General features: G+C 40.8%; 1 protein-coding gene across 1 annotated transcript; it reads left to right on the top strand.

The window, feature by feature from the left end:
• The first annotated feature begins 2,386 nt into the window (after positions 1-2,386).
• On the top strand, positions 2,387-13,149 carry LOC113452315 (vomeronasal type-2 receptor 26-like). Its single transcript, XM_087923054.1, has 3 exons — positions 2,387-2,431; positions 10,689-10,815; positions 12,254-13,149. The coding sequence occupies exons 1-3, from the start codon at positions 2,387-2,389 to the stop codon at positions 13,147-13,149; spliced, it is 1,068 nt and encodes a 355-aa protein (XP_087779180.1).
• Positions 13,150-13,670: the final 521 nt, after the last annotated feature.

The following is a 13,670-nucleotide window of genomic DNA, read 5'->3' as shown; positions in this document are numbered from 1 at the left end:
ACAGTTAACCTTTACCCTTCCTCATCTGAATAGATTTGTTTGGAGTTCAGTCTTTCCTTGATATATACCACTGTTCCTCTTATTTTTGTTGGGCAAGATATAAGTCAAGCTTTCCAAGTTTTGTAGATTCTAGACTTTTGCCATATTGCTTCTTGATTTGCACTCCTGTAAACATATAATGTCAATATTTTGTTTCTGTAATTTAGCTAGTGTTTGTTTCCTTTTTGATGGGGAATTTAATCTGTTGATATTTACTGGAAGCATCCTGATCTCCTCCTCCGTCTTATTCTTTATTTGTAACTTGCTGATGTCTATTTGTCCTTGTTTCCCTCTGTGGTGTTGTTCTTGCACCTTCTCTTTCAAAGCGTTCTGTTTTCTCCCATCTTTTTTCTTCTTCTCTGTCTCTTTCTCCTCTGATTGTTGTTCTTCCTGGCTCCTACTTTCAGTTTCTTCTCTGCTACTTTGGTCTTCCTCTGTCGCTATGTAGAGGTCGAAGAATTCCTGTGCCTTATCTATATTATCTATCTTGAATTTCCTGTCTTGCCAAGAAATCAGCATTCCGTCTGGGATAAGCCACCTGAAAAGTACATGTTTAGTTAGTTGTGACGCCAAGAATCGATAGTCTCTTCTCTGTTCCCTCACTCTTCTTGGGATTTGTTTCAGAGTTTGAATTTCTCTTCCCTTAAAAGTCAGTGGCTCATCCCTTGTTATTTTATAGATTTCGTCCCTTGTTGTTTTTCTGGAAAATCTTATGTAGACCTCCCTCGGTAGTTTATGTTGTCTCACATAATTGGTGTGAATTCTGTTCACCTCATCTATTTCACCTCTTGTCTGCTTCTCTGTAGCGTCTCTGCCAATAATTCTGACATAGTTCTCAACAGATCTTCATCTTTGATTTCAGCCACGTTTTGAAACCTCAGGAAGAAGATGGCTCTTTCCATTTTCAGGTGGACAATTGCTTCTTCCAAGGATCTGTTCCATTGTTTCAACTTTCATTTTGGTTTGTTCAGCCTTGGTTTCTACCATCTTTATTTTTTGTTCATTCTTGTCGATTGCCTGTTGTATTGTCCCGATCTTGTCATCGAGTTTGCAGATCTCACCCTTCATCTCTCCCATCTCACTTTTAAGTTCTTCATAATTTCTCATTATCACTTCTTGGGTCTTTATCATCATTTCCTGGATTGTTAAGAGGGTCATTTGCATGGTCTGCATATTTGAAATAGAACTTGATTTCTCAGAGCTCAGCATACCCTCAATTGATTGTTGGACCAAAAGGGATGTTATTGTCAGTGATGGATTAGATGTTGTTGTTTTTTCCTGCTTTTGTGATTGTTGCTGTGCTTGACATTTCCAAAGCTCTAAAAATATCTTTCAACACTATCATTAATTTTTTATCTTTCACCCCTGTTGTTTTCTGCTATCAGTTTGTTCTGTTCTATTTCTTTCCTATCTATTTGTATCAATTTAAGTTATGGATTCTCTTTACTATTGACTTCTAACGCTCTTCTCTGTTTCAGTATTCCATTACAATATTGACCCACTCTTTTTGTGCTCACACTCAAATGAACAATGATATATTCTGCTTCAATAGCCTACAGCAATCTATGTTGAATCAATTTGATAAATATTTATCTTCGTTTCACAGTTATTTCAATAATTCAATTTTGTATTATTAATTAATTAATTAATTAATATGGAAGAGTAATAATAAATTAGTATACTTGATCTGCTTAATATCTCAGTAAATAATTATAATAAATAGTATATAATTATTATTTGTGTACCATAAATATCAATATCCAATACACAATAATACAGTAAACATAAGTCTCTACAGTGTTTCTCACAAAATAAGGCCGGGCTTTATTTTTATTTTTTTTGAGCCTCGAAAAAATGGCTAGGACATCTTTCCGGGGGTGAATTAATTTCTCCCCCCCCCCCCATGCACCAGCATCATCTCCAATAACAGCATCTGAGTCACTCCCACTGAAACACTTCCACGGTTCCCACCACTGCTGCCGTTGTTATTGGAGACAGCGCTGGCGAGAGTGGGAGAGCTGCAGCTCAGCCTGGGCACTTAGAATGCAGGAATGGGCTGCGCACCAGGACTTTTGCAAACTTGCAGAGCCCAAGGCTGGAGCACCAAGGGTAGCAGCAGCAGAGACACTTGCTCGGCTCTTCTCACACCCATCCAGCTGCTCGGGATTAAATCAAAATGCAGCACATGGTGCTCCCAGGTACCTCAAAATGGTTTTTTGTCTGTTGTTACGGGGATGGGGGAAAAGCTGGAGTGACTCAGATGCTGTTGTTCGAGACGGCGCTGGCGAGAGAGGCGCCAGCACCAGTGGGAACCATGGAAGCTACGGAGGCCTGAGAAGCGGCTGAAATGCTACTGGACATCCATGCCGACGCCACCTGCCTGCTGACCTGGGTAAGGGAGGGGTAAGGGAGCCCCCCATGCTCCACCATGATTGGCTGTTAGGAGCAGCTGGTGGTGAGGCATAGCTGCCCACGGGGCACTCCTAATGGCAAGTTCCCCCCACCTTCCCCCTCCCCAATTTTGCATGTTTTAAACTAGGCCTAAATTTGGGGGGGCGGGGCTTAATTTTATTTTATGCCTAGAAAACATGCTGGCTCTTCCTATGGGAGGGTGGTGTATTGTTGGAGAAACACGGTATAGATCTGAAATAATAATTATTTCATGCTTCCAATCTTTAAAAATTACTAAAAGTAGAAGTATCCAGAGTTAATATAATCAAGGTATTTTGATCTATTGTTATATAGTTTTCAATATAAAATAAGTAAGTGTGTGTGTGTGTGTGTGTGTGTGTGTGTGTGTGCGTGTGTGTGTGTTTTCTTATGTTTTCATGGGTATTTATATGTATGGTATTCAGCTTTATTCGGGTATTTTCTCATGTCTTTATAGTTGTGCTTTTAAAGTTGTAGTGACGTTTCAGCAGAATCTCATCTGCCATCATCAGGCTTGTGTATTGGATTCATCTTCATCGTGTGTGTCAGGCTTTCGCAGAAATGTAATACTATAACAGCTATAATACTGTTAATTTTTACTGATGTACTGATGTATATTTTAAGGTCTTCTTTTAATGTTTGGCTACTTTTGTGAAGGTTTTGCGAAGCCATGGTGGTGCAGTGGTTAGAATGCAGTACCGCAGGCTACTTCTGCTGACTGCCGGCTGCCTTCAAATTGGCCATTCAAATCTCACTGGGCTCAATGTTGACTCAACCTTCTATTCTTCTGAGGTTGATAAAATGAGAACCCAGATTGTTCAGGACAATATGATGATTCTGTAACCCTCTTAAAGAGGGCTATAAAAGCACTGTAAAGCAGTATATAAATCTAAGTGCTATTGGTATGGCTATTTAGGACCAGTGGTCCAAACAGATTGATTGATTGATTGATTGACCCTAGTGGTTCTTTGCGATAGCAAAATGCTGGATTCAAAGAGCAGTGAGAAGAGTAGCAATATATAAGCCAAAGCAGCAGAAAAATCCCCACCCAATGGTCTTCACTGCAAGAGGTGGTCTTCATATGGAGAAGCATCTTTCCTAATGGATTTTTATGGATATCAAATTATAGTCTATTTTCTTTCTCTCCTTTTCAGGTCAGTTACACTTTTGCTTCACACATTCTGAGTGACAAGACTCAGTTTCCTTTTTTTTATCCAATGGTCCCCATTGAAGGAGTCCAGTATCCAGGAATTATCAAGCTTCTCCTCCATTTCAAGTGGACGCTGGTTGGTTTGGTTGCTCCAGACACTAGCAATGGCCAGAGGTTCATGAATACGTTGATTTCTATGCTAACAAAGAAAGGCATTTGTGCAGTTATATCAGAAAGTTTTGGTGTGATTGCCAGCAATATAATGGTAAAGGTTGGTCAATACAACAAATGGAAACAAGTCAATGTCTTTGTTTACCATACAGAGATGAGTTCTTTCCTGGAAGGCATAGCAGTTATAGAAAAAGTGCTCTCTGCCTTTAAGAAACCCATTGTTGGAAAAATTTGGATCACAACTGCCCGCTGGGACTTCACTTTAGGTCTGAAGTTTGCTATCTCTTTTTTTCACAACATACATGTCATTTTTTCCTTTCTCATGAAAACAAAGAAAGCAGCAAACTATGATGAATTTAAGCTGTTGTATTCTTTCATGGATCAATTTGTAGAAGAAACCTTCCAATGTTCCTATACAAAGGCCGCACCATCTGTGAAAGTCTGGAGATGGTGCAGAGAGAGAGAAGACAAGGAGCCCCTACCCCAAGAGAAGATAGAACAAATCCTGGCTCTAGACAGCTATTTCATTTATAACACGATCTGGGCTCTGGCGCGGGCCTTGAATTCTGCCAATTTATCCCAGTCTAGGAGACCAGTCAGAAAAGTTGGCCAGTGGTTGGAGGTTCAAAGCCTGAAGCCTTGGCAGGTATTTCTTCTCCATGAAATACATGTTTTCTGTGCAATTACTTTGAAAAACATAATTTATTCTAAAGAAAAATGAATCAGATAACAGATAATAGATAATCAGAGTTGGAAGGAAACTTATAGTTCATCTAGTCCAACCACCCTGCCCAAGCGAGAGGCCCTACACCATTTCTGACAAATGGCAGTCCAATCGCTTCTTGAAAATCTTAAGCGATGGCACTCCCACAACTTCCGAGGGCAACTTCTGTTCCATTGGTTGATTGTTCTCACTGTCAGAAAGTTTCTCCTTATTTCCAAGTTATATCTCTCCTTGTTCAGTTTCCATCTGTTATTCCTTGTCTGGCCTACAGGCACTTTAGAAAATAGATTGACCCCTTCCTCTCTGTGGCAGCCCCTCAACTACCGGAAGACTGCTATCATGTCTCCCCTGGTCCTTTTCTTCACTAGACTAGCCAAGCCCAGTTCATGTAACCGTTCTTCATATGCCTTAGTCTCCCGTCCCCTAATCATCCTGGTTGCTTTTCTCTGCACTTTTTCTAGAGTCTCAACATCTTTTTATAGTGTGGTGACCAAAACTGGATGCAATACTCAAGGTGTGGTCTTACTAAGGCTTTATAGAGTGGTATTAGTACCTCTCTTGATCTCGATTGTATCCCTCTGTTAATGCAATTTAGGATTGGATTAGCTTTTTTGGCTGCTGCTGCACACGGCTGGCTCATATTTAGCTGGTTGTTCACTAAGACTCCAAGATCCCTCTCACAGTTACTGCTATTGAGCCTGGTTTCACCCAGCCTATATGGGTACATTTGGTTTTTCTTGCCTAAGTGTAGGACTTCACTTTTCTCTACATTGAATTTCATTTTGTTAAATACAGCCCAGTATTCTAGTCTGTCAAGATCCATCTGGATCTTGAGCCTATCTTCTTGAGTGTTAGCTATTCTATAAAACATTCCTATGCCTGTTTTAGTAGTTGCCATTAAAAAGTGGGGGAGGAAGGAAATCTGGAAGAGCAATGCAACAGTTTGAAAGCAAAGGTGTCAACTCATAAAATATTTCTGTGGTCTTTTTAGAGTTGCCAACAGAAAGGTGGGGGGAAGCAGTGGGCAGCTTGCATTCCATAAATGTTTTCAAAGATAGCTTCTAGGTGACCAAAATTTCTGCCATAGAAAAGTCTAACTGGAGAGCATGACTGATGACTCTTGGCTATGGATGTGTCCCATTGGAGAATATGAATTATGATATACCCAGGGGATGAGGAAAACCACGGTCAAGGGTAACAATGAATGATGTGTCTCAGAGTCAGCTACACCCAGGCAGCTCCAGCATGTTTACTCCTAATAAATCTTCTTGTAGTTTGAAAATCCAGCTAAAGACTCATGATTTAAATGGGGGTAACTACCAGAGCCCTGACAGAAAGTACATTCCAACTCTTATCTTTAAAAGATTGTAACTAAAATACCAGAGTTTTTGCCAATGAATATATTTAATTGGAGAATGTGAATGATGACACCCACCCTTGAATTTGCTCATTTGGGGAATCTGGTTTATGAGACACCTGGGGGGAGGGGGGAAACAGGGTCACAAGTGATTGTAAATGACATGTGCCAGAGTTGGCTTCAAACAGGACAGTGCCAGTATGTCACCTCTAATAAATCCTTTGAAGTTTTTTAAGTTTGACTTGAGAATCATGTTTTAATTAGAGCGGTTGCTGGAATCCTGACATTATCTTCACTACCAGGCCATCTTTGTTCTTCATTTCATAGAACAACATCTGCTTCTTGAGAATACATCTTGTTCTCCTTTTTGAGGTTTTTTTTCTTTGCACACTGTCGCATGACTATCCTGTCCACTTGAGAGCTCTCCCCACTGATGGAGTGTTCATGTCTGCTGAGGAGTATAAGCTATCTGGTTCAACCACCTGCTGAATCTCAAGTTCTGGTCATCTCCATTAGACCAGAGTCTGTCTCTTTCCTTGGCTGCAGTCAGTTCTCTTATTCTGTCTGATTAGAAACAACCCATGAGGAAGGGTCAGTCCCAACTGGAGACATTCCTCCAGACACTCCCCTCCAGGTACAGGGTCACATGTCCTTGACTTTCTGAGAAAGAATGTTGTTGAGTCTAATCTTCCACTGATTCTTGAAATCCCAATTCCCAGGCACTAAATGTGGCAACCTTGAAGCTTCCAAGTAAAATATGGCTTCCAAGGCTGACAGAAAGAAGGGGGTGAAGGAGAGACTGGCAGAATAACAGAATAATAGTGTTGGGAGGGACCTTGGAGGTCTTCTAGTCCAATCCCCTGCTCAAGCTGCAGCTCTGCCATATGCAAAGATCAGGTCCACATAAGAAAGTCCAATTAAACTGATGTATTCCTAAATGGCCCATGCACAGGAATCTTCGAGACTAATGGTTAGCACTTGCTTGGAGTTGGATAATAAATGGAATTCAAGGGAGATTGGACTTAGTCCACTTGGGGGCTACATAGGGATTCTAGTGTGATCCTTCTCTTAACTCAGACCCAAGGATCTGCCAGTCCATCTCCTACAACAGGAGTGTCAAACACACACCATCATGATGGCGTCACATGGCGTATCAGGACTTTTCCCCCCTTCGCTAGACCGGGCGTGAGTACGGCCAGCATATGACATATCCGGCCCATCCTACAAGCATCCAATTCATCTTTCATATATGGAGTTATTGTATCTTCTCCAGAGTGGTATTCAGCAGGTTCTGACAGTTCTGGAAAACTGGTAGCACAGATTTTGAGTAGTTCAGAGAACTGGCAAATACCATCTCTGACTGGCCCCAGTCCCATCTATTATTTGCCTCCCGAGTCCCACCTGACTGGCTGGGTCTTCTTTTGTTGCTCTGCACAGGAGAATGGAGTTGGAAATCAGGTTAGTGGGGTGGGGAGGGAATGGGGATTTTACAGTATCCTTCCCCTGCCATGCCCACCAACCCACGCCCACAGAACCAGTAGTAAAAAAAATTGAATCCCACCACTGATCTTCTCCCCAAACTTCTTTAATAAAAGTCAAATTGCAATAAGCTAGAAGAGGAAGTGCAAATAATATTCAACTTCCTTCAAAAAGCCGAGGAAGGACAGAAGTGCAAACCGAAGCGGTGAAGAGATGGCTATGGCATAGATGGGAGCAATTTTGATTTACTTTCTAAAGCTTGTTCTCTCTTTTCCATCCCAGCTTCACTCCTTCCTCCAGAGTCCCCAGTTTTATAATAATTCCATGGAAGGTGTATACTTGGATGAGAAAGGAGATCTGGCAGCTAACTTGGACATCATAAACTCTGTAATTTCTGCCAATAAAACCATCATTAGAATGACATTGGGACATCTAGAAAGACATAACTTCACAATTAATCAAAATATTATTGCACAGATGGAAATGCTGAGCAAAGTGAGTATTGGATTTATTCCATACCTTCTAATGCCTTTAATAATATAGTTGCTCTTGATTTGGGAAGGAGGGATTCAATTGCCAGACAATTTTATCTCATTAGTTCTTGATGGTAAATAATATATTTATTGATACTGATCTATTATTCACTACAGTTATTAAGTGGATCATGTGCTTGTTAAGCAAATCCAGCTTTCCCCATTGACTTTGCATGTCAGTAGACAACTTGGAAAATATTCCCAGGAGCCCAGGATGTGGCAAATATCATAAATACATGTTTTTTGCCAAATGCCCAAATTTTGATTGTGTGACTTTGGGGAAACTGCAATAGTTGCAAGCGTGAGGACCAATCACAAATCACGTTTTTCAATCCCACTGTAGCACTTAGCCAATAGCACTTAGACTTATATACCACTTTACAGTGATTTACAGCCCTCTCTAAGCAGTTTACAGAATCATCCTATTGCCCCCCGCAACAATCTAGGTCCTCATTCCACCCACCTTGGAAGGATGGAAGGCTGAGTCAACCTTGAGCCTGGTGAGATTTGAACTGCCAAATTGCAGGCAGCCAGCAGTCGGCAGAAGTAGCCTGCAGTACTGCACTCTCACCACTGTGCCACCATGGCTCTTAATCTCGAACTATTGCTAAATAAACATTTATAAGTCTAAGACTACCTGTATTCCATCCAACCTTCATTGGAATAATGTAACATTAATCAATCAGAATAGAGCTGGAAGGGATCTTGGAGGTCTTCTAGTCCAACCCTCTGCTTAAGCAGGAGACCCTATACCATGTCAGGCAAGTGGCTGTCCAATCTGTTCTAAAAAGCCTCCAGTGATGAAGCAGCCACAACTTCTGAAGACAAACTGTTGATTGTCCTCACTGTTAGAAAGTTTCTCCTTAATTCTAGGTTGCTTCTCTCCTTGATTAGAGTCCATCCATTGTTACTTCTCCTGCCTTCTGGTGCTTTTGAAAATAAATTGACCCCCTTCTCTCTGTGGCAACCTCTCAAATACTGCAATACCGCTATTATTCACCCTGCCCCCAGTTCTTACTTTCTCTAGTGTAGAATGTCTCTGGAGATTCTCAAACATCCAGGTCATGGCTGTCCCAGAAGTGCTTTTCCATAAGTCAATAGAATAAAATAGAATTATTTAATTGGCCAAGTGTGATTGGACACACAAGGAATTTATCTTGGTGCAGATGCTCTCAGTATACATAAAAGAAAAGTTACATTCATCAAGAGTCAAGAACCATAAGGTACAACACTTAATAATAGCCATAAGGTACAATAAGCAATCAAATCATACTAGGAAACAGTCAATATAAAGATGCAAGCGACAAAGTTACAGTCATACAGTCACAAGTGGGAGGGGATGGGTGATAAGAAGTGATGAGAAGGTTAATAATAATAGTAGTGCAGACTTAGTAAATAGTTGGACAGTGTTGAGGAAGTTATTTGTTTAGCAGAGTGATGGCTTTCAGGAAAAAACTGTTCTTGTGTATAGTTGTTCTGGTGTGCAGGGCTCTATAGCGTTGTTTTGAGGGAAGGAGTTGAAACAGTTTATGTTTGGGATGTGAGGGGTCTGTAAATATTTTCACAGCCCTCTTTTTGATTCGTGCAGTATACAGGTCCTCAATGGAAGGCAGGTTGGTAGTAATTGTTTTTTCTGAAGTCCTAATTATCCTCTGAAGTCTATGTCTGCCTTGTTGGGTTGTAGAACCAAACCAGACAGTTATAGAGGTGTAGATGACAGACTCAATAATTCCTCTGTAGAACTGGATCAGCAGCTTCTTGGGCAGTTTGAGCTTTCTGAGTTGGCGCAGAAAGAACATGCTTTGTTCTCCTTTTTTGATAACATTTTTGATGTTAGGTATCCATTTTGGGCCATGTGATATAGTAGAACCTAGAAATTTGAAGGTCTCTACTGTTGATACTGTGTTGTCTAGTATTGTAAGAGGTGGTAGTGTGGGAGGGTTTATTCTAAAGTCTACCACCATTTCTACAATGTTGAGTGTGTTCAGTTCCAGATTGTTCCAGTTACACCACGAAGCAACTGGAGTTTTTTTAGTTTTTTCCCTTGAAAACATTTCTATTCTCATCTAAGGTGTTTCAGAACTAAAGAAGCTTCTTGGATGAAAAGCAAAATATTTTCAAGAAGAAAAAAACCTAAGAAAGTCCAGTTGTCTTTTGGAAAAACATCTTTAGGACATTAATGTAGAACTTAAATCTAGAAAAGAATAGTTTGAAATTTTGGAAGAGAAGATACCCCAATAAGCAATATATAGCTGAATCAGTGAGATGACCACCATGTTTTGGATAGGCTTCCAATTAAGCAAAGCTAACCTTAAACTAAAGATCACTATTCATTCCTTACTATTCTCTACCTCTCCCTCTCCCTCCCCTCCCTCCCTCCCTCAGCTTTGGAAGCCATATTGAGATCTGATGCTCCCACGCTGCCACATCTGAGCCTGGGAAAGTGGGAGGGGAGAATATATTGGAGTATATCTAGTTATACATAATAACATTCTTTTTCTGATTCAAGGTCAGGTTGTGTTGCGCATAAGTGAGAGGTCTTAACTTGGGACAGATGGTGATTGGGCCATGTGATATGATGATGGGTGCAAGGGATGGATTTTGTAGTTTTTACTTATTGCAAGCAAGCCCAGAACTTTCAGATTCAGGATTCCCCAGTTGTGCCAGTTACTGTCCAAATAAAAAGGAACCTTTGAGAAGATGTCTGTCTTGGGAGTTATTGGGCAGAATGGAATGTTCCTGGAACACTGACCCTCTCTCTTGAAGTAAATTCATTTCTTGGATGTTCTTCTTCTCTCTGTTTAGCCATTGCCTCCTTCCAGGTGTGTAGAAAGCTGTCGTCCTGGATTTGTGAAGGTAGCTCGGGAAGGAGAGCCCATTTGCTGCTACAACTGTTTTCGATGTGCAGAAGGAACCATCTCAGTTAGGGAAGGTGGGTGACATTAGAGAAAACAGGCAAATCTTGAGGAATGCCATCCACCAACATTCTCCATGGAAAGCTATACAAAGGGAATTCTAAGCTTGGTTCTTTTCTTGTCAATATTTTAAAAAGAACATGAAGAATTTATTTCACAATATTGGAGACTAAAAAAGGAAGAGATGGCATTGGATGTTAAACTTGGGCAGTACATAAAAAATATCATGGGACAAAGAGGGCCTGGGATTATAAGAAAAGGTAGCACACTGGTTAGAGTTTGCCCACTGCCAGGAGTTTGACCTCGATGGGATCCAAGTCCTTTTTTACTCAGTAAAAGAGGCAGAGTGCCTCAGTGACTTAAAGATTCTGGAGATGATCTATGCTCTGGTGATTCAAGTCCTAGCATCATGTGGAAGAGAGAGTTCCTGTTGCTTGCGTAAGCTTCTGCCCACCTAGCAGTTCGAAAGTATGCTACATGTGACTAGGTCAATAGATACCACTTTGGTGAGAAACATGGCAGTGTTTCATGCAGATGGTCAGATCCATGCTGGTGCTAGACCATCCTGGATGCGACACTCACCTGCCAGGTGACATCAGTGATGAGAGAAGGCCTTGGTGTCAGGGTTCCAACAGATGCCCTAATTAATTCATGTGCCTCAAGCCAAGTTTCAAAAGAAATCCAATTATTTATTAGGAGCAACATGTTGGTACTTTCCCGAGTGCATTCGGCTCTGCCCCATGTAATTTACTGCCCACCTTTGACCCTGTTTCCCCCATCCTCCCAGGGTGTGTCATAAATCACATTCTCCAAAGGAGCACTTTCAAGGGCTGTAGAAAAAACACCTCTCCAGCTGGTCCTGGTAACCTGGGATACAATCTGGAGAAAAGTATGTGTGGAATGTATTTCTGGTCATAGCAACCAAGCTGCTCCATCAATTCTCCCACCCTCCTACCTATGGCAACTCAAGAGCAGGCCAGGAATGCTTTACTAGTTGACACTTAGATGATGAATCTTGTCCTTCTGGTGCAGAGCTATTCTGCCTCCTGTGGTGCATCCTGGATAGTGCATAAGTGCAAACTATATGGACTAGCACTCTTCAATGGTCAAATAACTACTTTGTACTAATACTGTAGTCTCCTGATTAGTTGTACCTTTGCCATATGCTTTCTGAAAATCCCTTTCCACTTCAAAAGAGAAAGATTCCTTCTAAGGGCATGGAGAAAAGAGAAAGTGCATCTCCATTCCATGCCCTTTCCAGAATCATTGGCCATCAGCATTCAAAACTTTTATTTTGCTTCCTAGATATTTTAAGGCCTTTTGCCACATACATTAATTCATATTATCACTTCCGTCTTTTCAATCTTTCAATATAACCTCTCACCCAAACAACACATTTCGTATAATTGTAATGGTCTTTATTTTCTTTCTTTATGTTATTGATGTTCCTTATAGATGCAGAAACTTGTACCAAATGTCCAGAAGGTCAGCATCCAAATATAAACCAAGATCGTTGCATCTCCAAGGTTATAACCTTCTTATCCTATAAAGACTCTTTGGGAATTGTCCTAGCAACCATTGCCCTCTTCTTGTCACTAATCACCGGCTTTGTTTTAGTAATCTTCATTAAATTCTTAGAAACTCCAATTGTCAAAGCAAACAACCAGGACCTTTCCTTCATCCTCCTGATCTCACTCCTGCTTTCCTTCTTGACCCCCTTCCTCTTCATCGGTCAGCCAACCAAACCAACCTGTCTCCTGCAACAAATGGTCTTCAGCATCATCTTCTCAACTGCCATCTCTTCTGTCCTAGCAAAGACAATCACAGTAGTAATGGCCTTCTTGGCCACAAAACCAGGGAATAAACTGAAGAAATGGCTAGGAAAGAGCTTGGCCAACTCCATCATTCTTTCTTGTTCCAATGTCCAGGTTTTCATTTGCATCAGCTGGCTGGCCACTTCTGCCCCATTCCCTGACTCTGACCCGCACTCTCAACCTGGAGAGATCATCCTGCAATATAATGAAGGCTCTGCTACCATGTTTTATGTTGCTCTTAGCTACATGGGCTTCTTGGCTGTTGTCTGCTTCATGGTGGCTTTCCTAGCCAGGAACCTCCCAGGGGCTTTCAATGAAGCCAAGCTGATCACCTTCAGCATGCTTGTCTTTTGCAGTGTTTGGGTATCCTTTGTGCCTACCTACCTGAGCACCAAAGGGAAATATATGGTGGCTGTGCAGATCTTCTCCATCTTGGCTTCCAATGCTGGCCTGCTAGGCTGCATCTTCATCCCCAAGTGCTATATTATCATTCTGAAACCAAATCTGAATACAAAAGAACATTTGATGTTAAAATAAAACAGTAACTATTACAAATTACTTCTTAACAATGTCATTTGATAAATCCAAGTGAAGCATAACCTTATTTGACTAAAAGTAAATAAATAATGGGTTTCTCTATGTAATTTTGCATCTGCTTTCTTAGAATTATTGTGTGTCTCTACATCTCAATGCATATATTTCTTTAATTTAGGGGTCATTCATCTTTTGAATTGTTACTATTTGCATTATGTTTAATAAAAGCCTTATTAATTGAAGAAATATACAGTCAAGGTTTCTTCTAGCTTCACAAAGACTAGTGATTTTCTCAATCCAAGAACAGGCTATTTGTTGTTGTTTTATGGAAGGAGACGGATTGTACTTGAACTAACCAAGGCCAGCAAGGAGACATCTTCGCTTTCTCTTCAGTTTTGCTGATTTTTAAAAGGGATAAAAAGGAATAAAATTAACAAGAAATGTGTTTGATGATCCCCAATTTGTCAGCATAGTTAGTGTTAGGAATATAAGTCACCTAACAGGTATTTGGGTTAGAAATATAT

Source organism: Pseudonaja textilis, chromosome 2 (genome assembly GCF_049901715.1).
Source record: "Pseudonaja textilis isolate UNSWEBS1 chromosome 2, rPseTex1.2, whole genome shotgun sequence".
Lineage (NCBI taxonomy): Eukaryota > Metazoa > Chordata > Lepidosauria > Squamata > Elapidae > Pseudonaja > Pseudonaja textilis.
Note: the sequence above shows the minus strand (reverse complement) of the source record. Positions and strands in the feature narration are given on the sequence as shown.